General features: G+C 45.0%; 1 protein-coding gene across 2 annotated transcripts in view; it reads right to left on the bottom strand.

The window, feature by feature from the left end:
* Nucleotides 1-19,671, bottom strand: part of GMDS (GDP-mannose 4,6-dehydratase) — a 550,131-nt gene that overhangs the window by 283,427 nt on the left and 247,033 nt on the right. For both annotated transcript variants that reach the window (XM_040984105.1, XM_040984104.1), the window contains exon 6: nt 19,280-19,384. In XM_040984105.1, coding sequence (XP_040840039.1) covers nt 19,280-19,384 — 105 coding nt within the window. The remainder of the gene's footprint in view (nt 1-19,279; nt 19,385-19,671) is intronic.

The raw sequence follows: 19,671 nt of genomic DNA, 5'->3' as shown, positions 1-19,671 counted from the left end.
ACCAGCAGGTGGAAGAGCTTTCTGTCTTTCTAATAAAAATAAATAGATTTTAAAACAAACAACCAAAAAACCAAAAGAACAACTCCGGAGTTTTCATCGTGGGTGGGCAAAGGGAAGGTCATCTTCAATATCCAAACAGCTAATGGGGCGTTCGAGGCAGACCACAGGGACAAAGACTAACAGGCATGTTAGTTACTGAGCATTTCATGACTGTTACGTTATATTATCTGAAGGAGGTGTTTGAGGCTCTCAGTTGTATCTGTGAAATGAGATCACACTAGCCTCTCAGGCCCAAACTGAGTGTTTCATTTCAAAGGCTGCGGGATGCTGTATCGATGTAATGCACTTCTTTAAATACTTATCCTGTTGGATATTTTTTTTTAACATGGTAGATCTTTAAAAATAATAAGTTTGGCCTTTGCTTGGTGTTACTCTTCACATGCCCTTCTCCATGGGAAGCCCAGGAATGGGGAAAGGCTAGCAGAGCTACACAGGAAATTCAAAACAGTAAAGCTTCAGAGAGTAAAATAATCTCCCAGGCAGCTTTAGCATATCAAAAGAGGGTCACAGCCCAGATTTCTTGCACAGGTGTTGCCCTGTGGGTGTTGATGGGCAGGCACACAGCCTGGGATTCTCAAGAAGGACAGGTTCTCAAGTGGATCCATCTGGATTAATCAAGAAGGGCATTAGGAGAGCTGGGACAGGTGAACTGATGGCATTCCCATCCATCTTCCTTGGGCCAAAGTCTACGGAACAAGTAGGTAAGAGGAGAAACCTGTATCCGTATCTGAAGAGCTCTCCCTCTAACAATGGACAGACATGGGGAGCTGAATCAAGACTCGCTAACCAGTGAAGTGAGAACCCCACAGGACGTGAGCAGTGCCTGCAGGGCCAATGCGAGCAGGCCTGCCTAACCATCTGGAAGTGGTTCAGAGGTAGAGAGGGAAAGATGTTGCAGAGTGAAGGGCTAGGGTGTAGACAGATCATCCAGGAGTGAAGCTGATTCAACCCAGGAGCCTCAGGAAAGACAAATTTGTGAATTCTCCTAGCAGCAGAAAGCAGGGAGCCAGGCCCACTTATGGACGTAGGTAAGGGACGAGCGCACACAGGCAACTCTGCAGCTGCGGCTAGGAGACATTCTGAGTACTCCACGGGGGTCTGAGGACCCCAGCTGCCCCTCTGTCGAAACAAGGCCAAAGGAGCCACACCTGTGTCCCTAGGTGCTGTCTGGAAGAGAAACCATGACACAGCAGCCCCAGAAAAACCAGTTTCAGCATTACATTAGAGCAGACATTGAACCACCTTTTTAAATTTCCAATGTAAGGGTCAACTGCATTGGTATAGATCCATCATTAGGCACTGTATTACTTTTCTGTGGTTACCAAAGCAAACTGCCACAGAACAGGTGCCTTGAAGCAACCAAACCATGCTTGTTTTGTGGTTCTACAAAGTCTGAAACCCAACAGGGCCAGGATCCCCCTGTGAGTTCCTGAGGAGGAAATCGTGCCTTCACCTCTGGCAGGCGAGCAGAGCTGCCGTCCCTGGCATGCACCTTCATCCCCACCTGTGTTTCCAGCTCACCATGGCTCTGTCCTGCTCTACATGGAGGAGATGTCACCCCTTCTATTTCCTATGAGGACACATGTCACTGGGCTTAAACCCACCTTGGTAATCTAGCATCACTTCTGTTTTCATGTGAAGGCGCTTAACTTAATTCTGTGGATTCTTTTCCAAGGAAGTCATATTCACAGGGCTCCACCATGCTTTTTTCTCAGGGCTACTGCCTAACCTACTCCTAGAACTGTGGGTTAGCATATTTAAGATGTATGACAAAACGTAAGAGGGAACGATTACTTACATTTCAGCATTAGGGTAATTTCTTTATCTTTCTAGAACACAGTAGTCAAACAGGGTCTCAACTTTTATAAGGTGAACTTAGGGGCAATAAAGTCAATTTTCTCTCTGGCTTAGCTTTGCAAGTTTGTCTCAAGTCAGTTTGCATCTCCTTCTGGAGAGAACATACTCAGACATCCATTCATAATGTTGAACTAGTCTTGTGCTAGTCTGTGCATTATGAATGTTTATCAATTTCATTTCTTCTCACTCTTCCTTGGGTCTTTTTGGCCTAGGTTGCCTTCTTAAAATGCATCCTTTGGACATTCCTTTAATACAAAGAAATTATCTAGTTCACACTTGCAAAAACGTTTTGCTGAGAGTACCATTCGTAACATCGTTGACAGAGCACTTTGCACTGCCTCACGGCCTGCAGTATTCGCCACACTGGAGCCCGCTGCCAGGCCGGCTGCTGGCGATTTCCGGGTTTGTTCAGTGTTTCTCCTGTTTGTGTTGAGACGCGGCATTCAGCTCAGTGCTCCGGGGCTTCCTCCTGCTTCATTCCCACATCTCTCCTGAACTTTTCCAGCAGCTTCCCCTTCACACTTCACCTCTGTCCTCCATCCTCAGAATGTCCCACTTTCTCAGGTTACCTTCCAATCTTCATTTCTCTTTTTATGGTTTTTCCTCTCTCTGCTCACTTCTGGGTAAGCTCCCTTAGAGTCATCTGATGTGCCCTAGCAATTTCAGTTAACATCTCAGTCACTTAAATATTATCAATAATTATTTTTTTTTGCATATTGACATTCTCAAATGCCTTTTTTCTTAAGCTTTTAATTTTTAATTCATTTTCAACAGACTGCATATGGATTGTGATTATTCTCTCCCGTTCTGTCTCCCTCCGAGCCTTGCTCTTCTTGCTTTCCATTTTTTTGAGATAACAAATTTTAATTTTATACCACAGTACATGAGAAGTTTAACAAATAAACCTCGTTTAGGGGGAATGTAGTCAACAGCCACAGTCAATAATTGAATGGAAAATGATCATCTCATCCTATTCAGTAAATTTTAATGTAATCATAGATCATTAAAACCATAGCAACAAAACCTTCTTAACCATAGGTTTGGCAAGGGCATTTCTTTCTTTTTTTTTTTTTTAATTTTACAGATTGTTTACTTTTAGCTCCCACAGCGAAGGGAGGACACGCAGTGTTTGTCCCCGAGTCTGCAGCTTCTCTCACTAACATTGCTATCTTCAGATCTGCCCGGCCATTTTAAAATCAGCGTGGCTCGCTCATTGTTTTGTGATTTATCGCTTTATTTCTATGTGTTTTAGTAATTTTATCTCCTGAATTCGATCATGCAAGTGCTGGGAGGTCCTGGGGGACCAATTCCTTATTTATTATTTCTGCAGACTGTGACTGAAGGTGATTTGTTTCCTGGTCTGTTTGGAGGAGGGTCCCATGTAACAGACTTGTCCTGCAGGAGACCAGACGACACTCAGGTCTGGCCTCCTCCTAAGGAGGGGTCCAGCGAGAAGCAGAAGATGCTGCCCCCAGGGTGTCCAGCCAGGGTCTGCCGCTCCAGGGTGCTACAAGCACGCCTTGAGGCAGCCTGTGAAGTCGCCACTCCTCAGTAAATGAGTGCACGGGACATGGCCAAGGGCTGCACCTCTACCAGCAGGCGAACTGTCAGGAGGAGGAGGAGGGATTCAGAGAAACAAAGAGAGCACATTTTCTCTGCACATCTGGATGTAATGTGAGTAATTCTGCCACGCTGACATGTATTTATTTTAATTTTCACTTTAGATCTTCAGAAAACATTCAGTTGTATGTTTTATATGGGGTATGTGTGTACTGTGAACATATGTAGGTAAAAATATATATATGAATCTAAAATTTTGCCTCACTCAAATAACAGTTATGGTTCATGATTTTTTTTTTCAGATCCAAAGCAAACTATAATTTTTTGCCTTAACCAAGTCTGAACCGTGAGATGTTCCTGAGTCTGTGGTTTCTTGTCACTGCCCACATGGCTCTTGCAGAGACGGAGGGTCAGGCCGGCGGCGAGGGGCGCTGGCGACAAGGACCAGGAGGAGCTCAGACTCCTCAGACACGAAGGAGAGCCAGGCTCTTCACGGCCGCATCCTGCATCTAAACCTTCCCTCACACTGTGTACATGTGATTCCTGTTAAATGCCCTATTAACAAGTCAAAAGTCCATCAGTGTAATATCCCCCTAATTCCAACATCCCCTAAGACAGCAACTGGTGGAAAATAATTGACAAAACATATATAACAAATATCTTAATTGTCAGCCTGTCTTTTTGAGCGATAGTAATATACTTGTTGAAGTTCAGAAACTCGATTAGCCAGTAAGTCATAACCTTCCCCTGTACCGTATTACTTCTCACAAAGATTTCTCCTTTTTTTTTTTTTCCAGATAATGGCAACCCTTGGCATACTGTGAAGCTGGTGTAAGTTACCAAGTACCACCAGGAAAGGTCCACAAAGTCCTAGCATGGACAATTCTGCTACTTGCTGGACAGGTCACTTCATTTTCAAGTGCATATTCCCACGGCTCTGAAGGCAAGCTGTCTAACCCCTAAGGGGCAGTGAGATTCCGCGTGTGTGGCAATTTTTATTGGTTGTGAGTGCATGCTGTGCGTTCACATGTATACACACACACGTGTGTGTGAAATGGAACCATTCATATCCAGATAGTACTCGAAATAACTGCAGTTCCAATAATAAAAATTCTACTGCATTGCCCAATGCCCCATCCGAAAGTTTTTGATTCAAAGATCTCCTTTTGGAGTTAGATAAAGTACAAAGACAGTCTGGATGATATTCATTGCAAAACAGAAATGATTCCAATTTATTCTGAACCCCACATGAACCTCCGCTGTGGGGCCCTGCATTTCTCCCCTGTGGCAATTTCGGGCCACCCCACTGAGAAGTGCCTGGGCCGTGGCTCAGTGCAGACAGGGTGAAGAAAGAGGAGACACTGAGAAGGTCATGGCTGACTGAGCAGACCACTGAGATCAGAGACATCATACCTCATTTGCTCACCGAGCCCTGCCAAGAGCAACACGATTTAACTGCAGGTACTCAAAATCCTGCAGGCACGTTTAAAGGAATCCCGGGCTTAAAGAGGACAATTCACAATGTGCATTTGTCGGGGACAGCTTCCACCTTTTGGCAATCATTTAGAAACATGTGCTTAAAGAGACATGCTCAAACTGCTTTGCTGTTTGTTCCCACGCATTTTCAGCACAGTTCCCACAGGTTAGTGACAACCGATCCAACTCCTTAATTCAGTTTCTCAACTTTGGCGCTACTGACTTGTGGGGCTGTGCAACCCCTTTTTAGTGGGGACCATCCTGAGGGACTCCCTCCCTTATCACAACCACGAATGTCCTTGACCACTTCCTCTTGGGAAGACCAATATGCCCTCATTGAGAACTGTGTGGTTAACCCCGACAAAGACAAAACCCACAACACCCAAACCACAGCATATATGAAAGCTAACCTTACGGCACAGATACACTGCATTAAGCTCTCTGGCCCTTTAATATAGTAAGCATACACTGAGGGAAGTGATGTCTCCTGATGAGACAAGGCTGAGTCTTCACATGAAGTCACAGTGAGCCTGCCCTGCCTGGCAGGGTCAGAGCATAAAACACACACTGGGGAGTCATCAGTGTGCGTGGATGTGTGCGTGGTATTTTAAGTCCTGGGACCACCAAGGAAGGGAAGTGAGCAAGAAAACACAAATGGCACAAGAAGCAAACGCACAAATGCTCCCAGGAGCAGAGGTCAGACCGCTGGGAGAGCAGCAGCACAGCGGACTAAGGAGAAAGCAGGGAGGCCCAAGCAGAACAAGAACACAGAGGGGACCCAGCATGCGGGGAGTCACCATGGCAACCATAGGTTAGAAGGATACAGGAAGGCCGAAGGGGCTCCAGAGCAGCATGAGGGCAGCCAGGGTCGGGGATGCGGAAGTCCGAGGCGGGCAAGGGCTCAGGACAGAGGGGAGGCAGGACTCCAGAGGGCTTTCCCTGTGAGCTGCAGAAGGGGCACCGTTTGGGAGGCCTGGATTTGAGGGGAAGGGAAATGACTGCCCCAGCCAAGTCTGGGCCAGTCTGAAGGCAGGAGCCAGGAACTCCACACTGGTCTCCAGCACAGATGGCAGGGCCTGTGAGCAGGGAGCTGGGGTCAGAAGCAGAGCATCCGGGATCTGAACCAGGTCTCCGTGATCAGATGCTGGAGTCATGGGCAATGCCTGTTTCCCACCCACCGCACAGCGATGCTGGCTCCCAGACTGTGTCTCCTCCAGCGCATCTGCCTGTTTGTAGGGACCACCTCACAACATGAGCTGGGGGTAGAAAAAAAGGTTTATAATAGAACAGGATTAACTTCCTGTTATGGGACAGTATCCACTTGAATACATCCAACTAAAACACCTGGGAATAACATAGAAATATGCACATCACCTTTTGAAAGCAACTCTGTTTTTATAGAAAAGCCTTTAGCCCTTTCAAGAAAACCTTCTATTTCCCATCATTCTCTCTTTTGTCTGGGCTTTATTTCACAATTGATACACCTAGCTGCTTCTCAGCCTCTTAGCTTAAAACTCCTCTTCAGCTTCCATCTAGACCAAAAAGCGCGGTGCAGTGATGCTGACAAAACAAAGAGCCACCTTTATAAACCCCACGTTCAAAGAAACTTCACAAACATATTGACTTTTAGTCCTCCTTACATAAAGGCTGCAAAGTAGGAAAATCTTCAAAAGGCGCTCACTCCAATGCCTCACCTGCTGGACAGCAGGGACAGGCCACGTGTAAGCAAGGCTGCTGCGTCCCTCTCCTTTCGCGGGGACAAACTTGGCTCTCACTTCAGCTCCTGTGAGTCTGTCCCGGCCAGGCAAGTGCAGCATGCAACATGAGAGAACAGATGGCACCTACTGGCCCCAGGAAGGCAAGCAGCACTGCTCCCTCAGTTGTTTCTGCCACTAGTCCTTTATTTTGACTTCAAATCACTTTTTCAAGAAGGGCCAAACTCCCCAAGAGCAAGCATTCATGAGAAGCCACGGCTGACCTCGAGGCTGCGTGTGAGCCAGCACACACGAGTGTGAAGGAAAGCACACCGCAGGGAGGAAAGCCGTGACTCCTGTACGGGACACCTGGGCTTTCTCCTTGAGTGACAGCCATGCTCCTGGAAGTTTCTTCACGCAGGAGACTGGAAAACACACAGCACACGGCAATACGCCATAAAGGCCGGCCAGAGGATGGGAACCGTGCTCGGGCTACAGCAAGGACTGGCGCATCGGCTCAGTTCATAGGTCACAAGTGACGGGGAAAAGCACCTGGCTAGGACTAGAGAAGATGTTTATGAGACATGCTGATAGCAGATCACAGCATGCCAGGCAAGAAACTGATTCACCCAAAACATTCCTTTTGGCCCCAGGAAACCCGCCTTCAGTTTTTTAAGTCTATAGGTGGACTCTTACAGCCCTTATTTGATTTGTGAAAAGGCAACGTCTGTGAGTTGCAAAACTCCGCATTTATTAAATCAGTTAAAAATAAAGATTAGTAACAAAACCACAAAATGCCCAATGTACCCATCACATGAAACCAAGAATGGTGAACCAAGACATATCCCAGTCAGCAGGAACAGAGATGGTATTCACGGACAGTTCCGAAAACTGAACTCAGTGATGAAGCACGGTTTCCGACAAGAACCAGACTGAGAGATAAGACAACAGTCTCAGTCTTTATGTCAACTATGTGAGAAAACTCAGGGGAAAGATTAGCTTCCACACCACACCTACTCACTAATTAAATTTAGGAGTCAGCAGATCCAGAAAAGAAAAACCAGGACAGGCCGAGCCCTTTGCTCTCGAGAGCCAACAGCCTACGCTACATCCCATTAGGAGAGTGCCTGCGTTGGAGAACCCCCTCCGCTTCTGGCCGGCCTTCCTGCTGCTGTGCGCTCTGGCAAACAGCGGCCAATGGCACAAGCACGTTGGTCCTTTCTACCCAAATAGGAGACCTGGCTACAGTTTCTGGCTTCTGGATTTGCCCCTGGCCAGCCTTAGCTGATGCAAACATTCGGGCAGCAAACCAGTGGATAGAAGATCTCTCATTGCCTTTCACGTACCTACATATGTATGTGCATACATATATGTATATACAAGACATTTTTTTAAGGGAAAGAAAAAAATAGCAAAATGCCAAACAGGAATAAACACCTTCAGGGAAACTAGAGGGTGAGAGAGGGTGGGGGGAGGAAGTGATGCAGCCGCTTCTGGAAAGCAAAGCAGGACAGGTGGGCAGCCCGCTTCGAGGACAGCCACGTGGTTCTAGAGGTAAATGTGTGGTCTTGAATCCTACACAAGTCACCTGTTTTGGAAAGGTGGCCTAGGCCATGTCTCTGCACATAACACGGGCGTGGCTACGCCTGTCTAAGAGCTTCTCTATGAGGATTAAGAGATGGCAGAGACCAGGGTGCCTGACACACGGTCAGGAAAAACTACAGAAAGGCAGCTGTGGCATCATCATTGCAACGCATCTCTTTCGCTGCAGATGGTTTTACACATGCAAACTGACGGCTCAGAAGAGCCTCAAACTTCTCCAGAGGGATTCGAGTTTAAATCTTCAAGTTTCTGATGCACTTCAGAATCCAGCGGATAAAGGAACAGGCTAAAAACATGAACCAGATGGTTGAGGCATCCGGGGAAGGGGCAGTGCACCACCCCCCTTTCAGCTGGAGAGAGCATTTCCTAAGGCAATGTCACAGCCACCCCAGGGATGCAGGGGTGGCCCTTGGCCAGCCCCTCTGAAGCTCCTGAAGCAAGCTTCACAGAGAACACACAACCTCTGCCGTCTCATTCCAGACCTAGTGTAGAATGGCAGTTCTCAGAAGCACCAGTCGTAACTGACATAATGGCATCTGGCGCTGTCTCGCGAGATCTGCTCACTGTGAAGAGGGAAGCAAGCAAGTCCATTCCTACAGGTGTACACGATTGTATCTCACCAGTGGACATATAAGGTGGATGGTCTCTGTAAGAACCTCCAGTTCCCTGTGTTAAAAATGCCTGCTAGAGGGAATAACTGCCTGAGTAGATAACCCTTGGCTTCCAGTACTAGAACCCAAATGTCCACTGTGAATTTTTAAGCACACCTCGTCCTGTATGGCAATATGTTAGTATCAAGGCTCATATATGCCCGTATTTTGCCTTCCTTCAATAAAATTAATCTGTGCCCCTTTAAGTAATGCTTTCTTCTTCTCTAAAAATGGGATTGCTCCTTGGTACAAACTAACTGTTGGGATCTTTCCAGGCATGTGGACCAGAAAAGACTGGTCCCCTGTGGCTCCACCCAACCTTCCCCAGGTGGGCACAGGGGCCACTCCACTGGTTCCCTGTGGTTCCACCCAGCCTTCTCCAGGAGGGTACAGGGGCCACTCCACCAGTCCCCTGTGGCCCCACCCAGCCTTTCCCAGGTAGGCACAAGGATCACTCCACTGGTTCCCTGTGGCTCTACCCGGCCTTCCCCAGGTGGGGACAGGGGCCACCCCACTGGTGAGATGATGCTGCAAGCCAACCTGTCACGCCTCCAGGAAGATACCCTGGTAGTCAGACCTTCATGAGTTCAGTGACCCCCATACACTTCTGGTGTCGGCACCTTCCAAGAAATCTTTAACTTCAACACCAGGAAGGAAAAAGAGCAGACATCAATCTGCTTAGACAAAAAATTGTGCATATCCTTGAAAGTGTTTCCTCTACAGATCACTAGGGTTGCTCCATACTGGCAATGCCTACAGAAGGATGGGTATCCACAGCAGTCCCTGACCACTGCTCTCCAGCATTACAAGCCAACATCCTGCGAGTGGCTTTGTGGGGCGCTATCTGCTGTAACGATCACTTAGCAAGCTCTGCACGCTTAGCTCTCAAGGGCTCAGGAAACCGAGCGCTGTGTCCTTTATTTGTTATCATGGCACTTTAAATCACAAGGTGGCACAAGAAGAACCTACTCCTCCAGGTAGGACGTCAGTGGTCATGATGGAAATACTAGCCTCTACACTATTTGCTTTAGTTCAGAGCAGTCCTAAGTGAAATCTATTATTATTTTAGAGAGAAAGTCCAGGCTCAGAGATATTAAAAATCTGCTCAATAGTAGTTGATTATTTCTGTATTCCTGCTTGGCCCAATTGAAGAGAGAACAGAATGAGCAGAGTGCCAAGTTCTTAAAGTCAATTTTGAAGAAAAAGCAAAATGTTCTTCTTAAAGAATTTGCAGTTTATCTTATTAACCAAAATTAAATTATTTTTCTGTCTATGTGTTGGTAAGTAGTATAGCCAAAAGGTGAGTTGGGAATTTCATGGTTTTTGACTTTATTTGGAAAAAAAAAACTGTATTATCTCATGTAACAGTTTCATAGGAGCATTAATTAAAATATATGAATCACTTTAAAACATACTTCAGGGTCTCATTAATTGTCTCAAGGGTCTCTCACAGGCTTTTAGTATTTATCCATAATCCCTTCATTCATATTTTGTTTTTCTGACTTCCCTAATTCAAACGTTTGTGATTCTTCTGCCAGAATCTCACATGTAAAAGGCTTTTCTTCCCTGTTGCCTACATTTTATCTCTGTAACTCAGGGATGTCTCGGTGCATACCTAAATTCATCTGTCAATATCACCAACATATTCTTGGTTTTCAGTTGAAGATTATCTCTAGCTGGCAAGGCCTGTTGCATTCATTCCTCGTTCCCTTAGTCAATGCCAATAGCCACAAGAATCCTGCTCAAGCTTTTGGCTGCAATAGGGCCTTTCACCTTGGAAGGCTTGGAAATTAATGCTTGAAGACTCTGTGTGGAAAATACAGGAACAAGGAAAAAAAGAGGAGGAACAAAGAAACAAATGCCCCAAATCCACAGCCACTGTATCAACATTTACTAAACGTGGTCCCTCCGGTTACCTGCACGGTGGCTCTCATAACACTCGGAGCAGGTGGGCAAGGTCACCACCCCACACGCAGATCAGGCGACGGGGCCCTGCCTAGCTCCCTGACTCAATGCACGGAGCTGCTGAGCAGCCACACTCTCCATTTACACAGGCTGGTCCTGTGTGGGAAGTTGCATTGCATGAGATAAAGATGGTCGTCAGTTTGGTTTCTAATGCAGATGGCACAGAAACTAAGAAACACTGAAAAAGAAATCCTTCAGTTCAACTTAAGAACCCCTAAAGCCTCACGTCAACGGGCAACAGGGAATCAATGCATTTTGCTTGGTGGTTACCACCACCTCCATTAAACCAAGCATTGCTTCAACAGCCTTTCATGTTTAAGCAATTATTTCTCCTATATCCACAGAGAATAACATGGACCAGACAGTACTGTGAACGCCAAGGGTAAATGTCATCTGTGAAGTATCATAGTCTACAAATGCAATGGTAAACCACATGATGTCACTTTCTGCCCCAACCAGAAAGGCCACCCAGAACCTGGTGGGCCCAAGGCTAATGGCCAACAATCTCACCATTTACCAACAGACAAAATGGTATTGTGTGAAACCCATAATGCTCCACTGAACCCAAACAGCGTATTACTTCATCCCCTGATTTCACAATGGGTAGCTAAGATTTTTTGTCAGTAAGTTAAGACACTGTTGCTCATCTAAGGAAACCACAACACACCTCTGATAGATATAAATACAAATAAAATATTGAATGGCTGCATATTGGCTACCTTTGACAGACAGAAACAGCAATAAAATTCTGAGCTGTTTGGTGCTCACTTTGTGTTGGTTTGCTCGCTTCTTGATATACCTTGTTAAAATAATTTTTTGAAATATTATAAAGTTAGCATTTGCCACTGTGACAGCAAACTCAGATCATGCTACCATTGCTATATTTCAAAAGATTATTTACACATGTACCAGGTATATATAAAAAATGTTATTTGCATAGTGTGGTTAAATAAAACCAAGTTTCAGTTATTGGATTTCTGTCGTGCGGTCTATCACTTCCTAAAAGACTGAAATAGGTATGAATTCTAACAGCTTCACAGGAAAGCTCTTACACAGCGAACCTCTTGCAGTCACGCTACCGTAACATTCTATATGGAAATGTGGACTCCACAGCTCATCCTCAAAGACGACGTGTTCCTGCTAGAGGTGATGACTGAAGTCAACAAGCTCCCTGATCTTGCAGGTGAGGGGCACGTTCTGTGGCGCAGCGAGTGGCTCGCATGATTACAAGAGTGCTAAAACATCAGTCGTGCTCCCCGGGCTGCCCTGAATCAGGTCTCACGTGCGGTAAACAGGAAGATCTGAGGCTAAAGTATCTTCACACACAGTTCTAATCAGAAATGACAGTTCGCTTGTGTTTGAGTAACTGTTTCCTAAAGTTCTAGGAAGGATTCACTGCAAAAATAAACGCAACAGGCACAGAGCAATAAGACTCAACTCGGGATAGGGGACAGTTGTCTAGATTCTGTGATGACGCCTGGCTCGACTCTGGAACAAGGCTTCTCCTCCTCACCACTGTCCAGAGCGTATGCGGGGTTGTTCATGGCAGTGCTCACCGATGTTCTGCGGTGTCCCTGGTCTCTACCTGCCAGATGCCATCAGCAGATCACAGCCGTGGCGATCTAAAGCATCTTCAGGTATTGTCACGTGACCTCATACTCTGCCCCTTCCTACCCTCCAGTGCCAGTGTCCACCTAGTGGGTCTCATCTTTACCACAAAGAACAATAGGGAGAAATGAAGGCGGAAAAGGATCTAAAACTTTATGTCTATATGAATAAGTTCCAAAATGATGGAGATTAAAATCAGGACAGTAAATATATTTAAACATTTTTGACACGAACCAAAGCACTTACAAACTAAAAACAATTTTCGAGACTAAAACACAAGACCACAAGTTCATGAACCTCCAAATGTCAGATTCTCGCAGTCAGGTGAATACTGTGTTTAACCTGTTACATATGGTTTCTTAAGAAGCCTCTAAATATAGAGGAATGTGCTATATCCTCTAAAAATGGCTCAATATCTAAACAGTGGTGGTACACCATCCATTTGTGGTAGCCACAAACTGCTAATTATGGCTATATTTTAAGCACTTTTATAACTTTTATTGCAACAGTTTTCAAATGTAGTTTACACTAGTTCATGTTCTCATTGCCAACTGTTTGATGACACTTGCAATGCATAATTCACTATAAAGTGTTACCGTTTCGTCACGATTACCTCCACTAAACATCTGAAAAGAATGTTGTTTTGAGATAAAGCTAACTGCTGTGTTTAACAAAAGGTGAGAACAATGAAGGAATTGAATATCCATTGAACATTTCATCACTGTAAATCTAAGTCACAGGGGTTGACTCTACCCCGTTCCAACGCTAAGATTCACACATGCATGAATACTGTATATGCTATTATATAAATATATAAGCATGCCATTACTGTCTCCAAGAGCAATACACACATGCCCGCCGGGATTATTCCCAGGCTCAACACTGGCATTTATGACCTTGGATGTACGACTCGGGCTCTCACTTCTGAACTTCACTGATAAAAAACTGGGATGACTTAAATTCTGTCTCACTGTTGGAGAGTGTTTTGAGAGGACAAAGGCAGATGTGAACTGGTGGTCCTCTAGAAATTCTTTCAAGCCAAAAAAAAACCACGCATATACGTATTTTTAAATGTAAAAGATCAGAGCAAATATATGTATGAATCTCTATGTACAATAAAGAACTATGCAAATATAAACATGCTAATAAAAATGCACCGAGACCATTAAATCACTGGGTTAAACCAAACAAAAAGAGAGGATCTAATATTTTTTGATGTTGAAATGCTTGATGATGATGATGATGAAGGCCAAACTGCTTTAATTTCTAAGCTAGAAAATGGTAAGAACTTCCCGTTGCTTAGGAATGAAACACAAATGAGCACACACCTCCAGGTTACTTGTGGTGTTTGCTAGCTTTCGTGGAATCCCAGAAAAAACAGTGCAGCCAGAGGAACTCCTGGAGGAGAGAGAGCAAGTGCTTCAGCTACGAGGCTCGCCAATCCAGAGGAAGCGTGGTGGATAAAAGCAGGGCCCGGGGGAGACAAGGTGCTAGGAGAAGGCAAGGAAGAAACCCAAGAGAGAACCTTTATCAAGAACTGAATCAATGTCCAAGGCTTAAACACTTAACTCAGATGAGAGAGAGAAAAAGAGAGTGGGAGGAGAGTGGACGAAACACAGAGCGTGATTTCTTAGTCAGGCTAAAGGTATCCAGGAACGAAGCCAATCATGGGCTGTGACTCACAGCTGCCAGACTCCCGGGCCGCGAGGTGGATTCCCCAACCCCGACTACACACCTCAGACGGCTCTGCAGTGGCCGGCACGGCCCGGCCCAGACCTTCCTAATGACCGGAAGCCGAACATGAGTCACTGCAAGGAAGCAGCCTCATGGGAAGGTTGGAACCTTCCAGGATGGCATCTTCAGGGTAGAAGCCTGGGCTGTCACAGCGGGCAGCAGGGAACTGTGACCACACACGCTCCAAGCCCAACCTTCCTCCTCCGCGACCTGCCCGAGGAATTCTCACAGAAACTTCTAGCCCTCCTTAGCTGTGGGAAGCTAGGCACAAGCCTACACTCAGTTTGTGAAGTGAAAATACTGCTGGAACATTCGATGCAGTGTACCCACCATGTAGTCAGGACACCAAGCGTGTTCTAATCATTTCATTCTACCACAATCTTCTGAAACAAGAAGCGGGTTATGCTTCTACTTTGGATGTCTCTTCATTGTCATGAAAAATGCATTCTTCAATTTGGAATATACTTACATTAACGCTATCTATAATTTTTTAACAGTCACAGAATTTTTATTTATAGGGCCCGGCGTGGTGGCGCAAGTGGTTAAGTCCTCGCCTTGCACGCCCGGGATCCCATATGGGCACCGGTTCTGATCCCGGCAGCCCCGCTTCCCTTCCAGCTCCCTGCCTGTGGCCCGGGAAAGCAGTCGAGGATGGCCCAAAGCCTTGGGACCCTGCACCCACGTGGGAGACCCAGAAGAGGCTCCTGGCTTCGGATCGGCATAGTATCGGCCCGTTGCGCTCACTTGGGGAGTGAATCATCGGACGGAAGTTCTTCCTCTCTGTCTCTCCTCTCTGTATATCCGCCTTTCCAATGAAAAAATAATAAAAATAAATCTTTAAAAAAAAAAAAAGAATTTTTATTTATAGCACACCAACATGTAATGAATAAAGCTATAATCACTAAAATGCTTACACTATGCAGTTGAACAATTATAGGTATTCTCACTTTTATGCACATTAATTCCCTCAAAGAAATCAAATGCCTCTAAATAACAAGTAAAATATTTTTTATTATATAGAAAAAATGTAAATTAAGGCCCAGCACAATGGCCTAGTGACTAAATGTTCACCTTGTACATGCCAGGATTCTAAATGGGCACAGGCTTGTGCCCCAGCTGCTGGAGGAAAGCAAAAGGCCAAACCAGATTACTGTCTTTATTAACAAGATAAATGGTTTCCCAGACTTAATTTCATGGTAACAATATCTAACAATATCTCTAGATAGGTAATGAAGTCCCATAACAAAATATTTAAAAAGAAAATCGAAAAGTCTTGAAAGAAAAGCAGAGCAGATATTAAAAGCAAATAGGATGCCCACATCCTACATCGTGATGCCAATTCTAGTGCCTGATTCCGGCTTCCCACTAAGGGGATGGTTCATACACTGGGCTCTCGCCACCCCCAAGGGACCTCAGGATGAACCTGCCAACTTCCAAGTTTCACCTGCCAACACCTCATTGCACACCTTTACTGTACGGGCTAGAAGGGTGCAGGTTGCTTGCTCTGGCTGTCCGATGGGAATGAAGGAGCGGAGGAAGGAAAGAAGAGCGCGAGCACTTCCTTTAGCACTGTCACTTCAGGATAACGGCCAGGGCAGTGGACAGAGCCTCAACTGACTTCAGGGATTTTGCGGACGGAGGGACTGGTCACTATCAACTCAGACCATCACATTTTGGGGAGATTTTTTTTTTGGAAAGATTTATTTATTTGAATGGCAGAGTTAGAGAGGAAGAGACACACAGAAAGAAATCTCCCATCGATTGGTTCACTCCCAGATGGATAGAATGCCAGGCTAGGTCAGACTGAATTCAAGAGCCAGACGCTTCTGGATATCCCACACAGGTGTAGGAGGGTCCAGGGACTTGGGCCATTTTTCACTGCTTTGGCAAGCACACTATCAGGAAATGGGATAGGGCATGGAGCAGTCAGGACAGGAAATTGGCACCCAAATGGTATACCAGCATCCATCACAGGCAGAAATTGAAACCACTGTGCCACAATGCTGGCACCCAAAAATCTTTCTAACCCCAGCTGGAAGTTCTTGGATGTTGAGAATTAAAATGTCCAGAGCAGGAACCAACAACTGCTTTCTTCAAGGCCCAGACAGTAAATATTTTAGGCTGTGCAGGTTCCAGGATGCGGCAGTGTGAGAGCAGCCACAGGCCATATGTACACAAGTGAGTCTGGCTGTGTTCCAGGGTAGTTGTATTTACAGAAACAGGTTGCTGGGCATGATTTGGTCTACAAGCCAGTGTTCCTCAACCTTTTGTTTAGAATATCTTTATAGTAAAAGAAAATCTTCCACATTTTTAAAAGACAGGCATTATTATAAAATGTTACTCATGCGGGCCCGGAGTGATAGCCTAATGGCTAAAGTCCTCACTTTGCACACCAGCATCTCGTGTAGGTACTAGTTCTTATTCCAGCAGACCCACTTCCCATCCAGCTCCCTGCTTGTGACCTGGGAAAGCAGTCGAGGATGGCCTGAAGCCTCGATACCCTGCACCTGCGTGGGAGACCCAGAAGAAGCTCCCAGCTCCTGGCTTCGGATTGGTTTGGCTCTGGCCGTTGTGGCCGTTTAGGGAGTGAATTAGCGGATGGAAGATCTCCCTATCAGTGTCTCCTCCTTTCTGTATATCTGCCTTTCCAATAAAAATAAATAAATCTTAAAAACAAAAAACGTTACTCATACAAACAAGACAGATCTTGCCAACTGTTGCTCATTGGACAACAAACCGTGTATTCTCAAAACATTACATTAACATTGACCCTACTAATTGGGCATTTCTGATTGTGTACCTTGGATTAAGCTGAGGTTTACCACTGGCCCATCTAAAAAAACACCGTCTTTTCCTCTTTGATTACAGGGCATCTGTGGCCTGATGTAGAAGGACATTGTGATTCACAGAAGGACGGAGAATACAGGATGCCAACAGATAGGATATCACTTGTATAGGGACACTTGATGCACTGTGCAAAACAAAAGATGGTTCCAAACAAGGCTGTGGGGACAGTCGAGGTTCCACAGGAAGGTGTATGGGAACTATGTAAGCGCCTCAATCCCTCCTCCCTTATCCTCTGTGACCCTCAGTCTATAAAAGCCTGATGCCACTAATAAACTTGGGCTATCTCACGTGTAGTACATGCGTGTTATTATCATCTCTGTGCACCAAGTCCAACACTGCAAGGACAGCAACTAGACTGGTGTTTAAATACTGAACCAATTTTAGAAAGCAAAGTCACCTAACATGTCACAGCAATTTGTGGGTATACAAATTTAATGAAAATTAATCTGTCCCATTTATTAAAGTATGTCAGACTGATCTGTCACTATGTCAACATAGTTTTTAAGCTTTAATTTGCATATGTATAAAATCAATGAAAGAATACCCACTTGATAGTAGACCACATGGTCGGGTGTTCAGTCGCTGCTTAAGCCCCTGCTACTCTCCTTGCAGCCCAGCTTCCACCTGGCACACACACCGGGAGGCAGCAGATGGTGGGCTAAGTATTGGGTCCCACACTAGTTCTAGGATCCCAGCTTTGGCCTGCGCCAGCCCTGGTTATTCAAGCATTCAGAGAGTGAAGCACAGTTAGAAAAACTTCTCTTTATCTCTTCTGCTTCCTCTCTACCTTTTAAATTAAAAAAAAAAAAAATCAAATGACTGTAACTATGAATCTCTACTTTTGAAATTTGTTTTAAAGATGTATTTTTATTGGAAAGGCAGATTTAGAGAGAGAGTTGCACAGAGAATCAAGGAGGAAGTCATGCTGAAACTTATTCTTCTACTCTACAAGCAAGAATGCCTTTCCCTGTGTGAACCAGGTCCACACCAACATGCATTTGCTTTCTCGCAGGTAGGATGGCGGCAGTGTGGGGACGGGGACACGCAGAAGCATGCTTATGAGAAAAGCCAGGGGTTACTGCCCACTGAAAAGACTCCGTGGGGATCCTGGACCCCACATCCTGCAGGCAGGGCCAGCTCAGATCTTCCTTCCCTAGCACAGACACCACCCCAACCAAAACAGTAAGCAGAGAAATGCTTCTAGCTGCTGGGCTCGTATGCCTTGAGAATGCATCATGGGAAGTTTTAACTCAAGCAATTATAAAATAAAAAATGTACTGACGCTAACGATACCTTTATAAACCTGTCACTTTAATCTTTCTTCATGACTTGCTGGGTTAATTAGGTGGCCATTTAGTCATGTCAGGATGACTAGTTGTTGGGTGTGAAACAACTTTTAACATTGGATGTCTCATTTATCCTCACACCAGAAGACTAAATGATAGCGAAATTCAATAAAGCTTCTTGACTATGCAGATAATTTTTACTTTATAAGACTGTATATACTTACAGATCAGTAAACAAGAAGTATTGATCAAAGTCCACATTTTCTTATTTAAAACTAAGTATGAGAATGGGAGAGTGGCGAACAGTGTCAACAGCATGTGTGAAAAGGCGACAAGCCAGGGCCAACGCATACAAACTTCTGGAAGAAAACTGCTAAAGTTCAAAACCCAACTGTTTCTTCTTTATTCTGAAATACACTCTAAGAAACATAACACCTCTGTGTGTCTGTCTAGTGTAAGGTAAAGTAAGAATACTAGATAATATAACTAACTCAAAGTAAAAACTATTTCAGATTCCACAAACTGAATCTTCACAACGAGCACTGACTTCCAGAAACAATCAACAAACTACTACGAATCTCTTATATGCACATGGAAACTTCTTAACATCACAGTGGAAAAATGTTAGCTAAGACCTACAAGGACAAGTGGCCCAAATCAGGATGCAGTTCAGTTTCTCCTGCCCCCCCCCCCCCACAGACTTACTACAACTCTCAAAGACGGACTTCAATATCTTCATTTAGCACGCCTGACATTCAGAAAATCTATCCATCACTCCTTGGCCTTTTGGCTAAGATCAAGTGCAAAAAATCTATTCATGGGGTAGGGAATGTCAATGCATAGCACACATGAAGAATATGTACTTCCAACTTGCTGCCGATGGTGAATGTAAATATTCTAAAGGCTGAAGCATCTCCTGTCAAAGCCCACAGTCACTGACCTCTTCTGGGACTCTCGTGGTTGAACAGGATGCCATTCACTGCGAAGAGGTTGTAGGCCTCCCGGAAGTTCACCACGATCCAGTAGGCGTAGAGCTTGGCTGCCCCTATTGGAACAATGTTTAAAAGCAAATGTGGTTTGTTTACAAAGGACAGTGTCTTTTTTTTTAATCGACTTAAGCAATTAATAACTTGTAAGTATCGTAGCTTATGATATAGCAAAAGGAAGAAAAGTTTTGAATCAAAGGCCAAGGACTAAATGGCCATTGGCTAATCACGCTCAGAGGAAAGTATCTGCGATGTCTTCTTTCTGGAATCTCGCAGTTCTTTTTTTTCAGCATTTAATTGATTCACCACTATTGTCTGGAATATACAGCAAGCTGCCATGTTTTGG

Source organism: Ochotona curzoniae, unplaced genomic scaffold (genome assembly GCF_017591425.1).
Source record: "Ochotona curzoniae isolate NIBS_2020 unplaced genomic scaffold, NIBS_Ocur_1.0 contig_4064, whole genome shotgun sequence".
Taxonomy (NCBI): domain Eukaryota; kingdom Metazoa; phylum Chordata; class Mammalia; order Lagomorpha; family Ochotonidae; genus Ochotona; species Ochotona curzoniae.
This window is presented reverse-complemented; position numbering and strand designations above follow the sequence as displayed.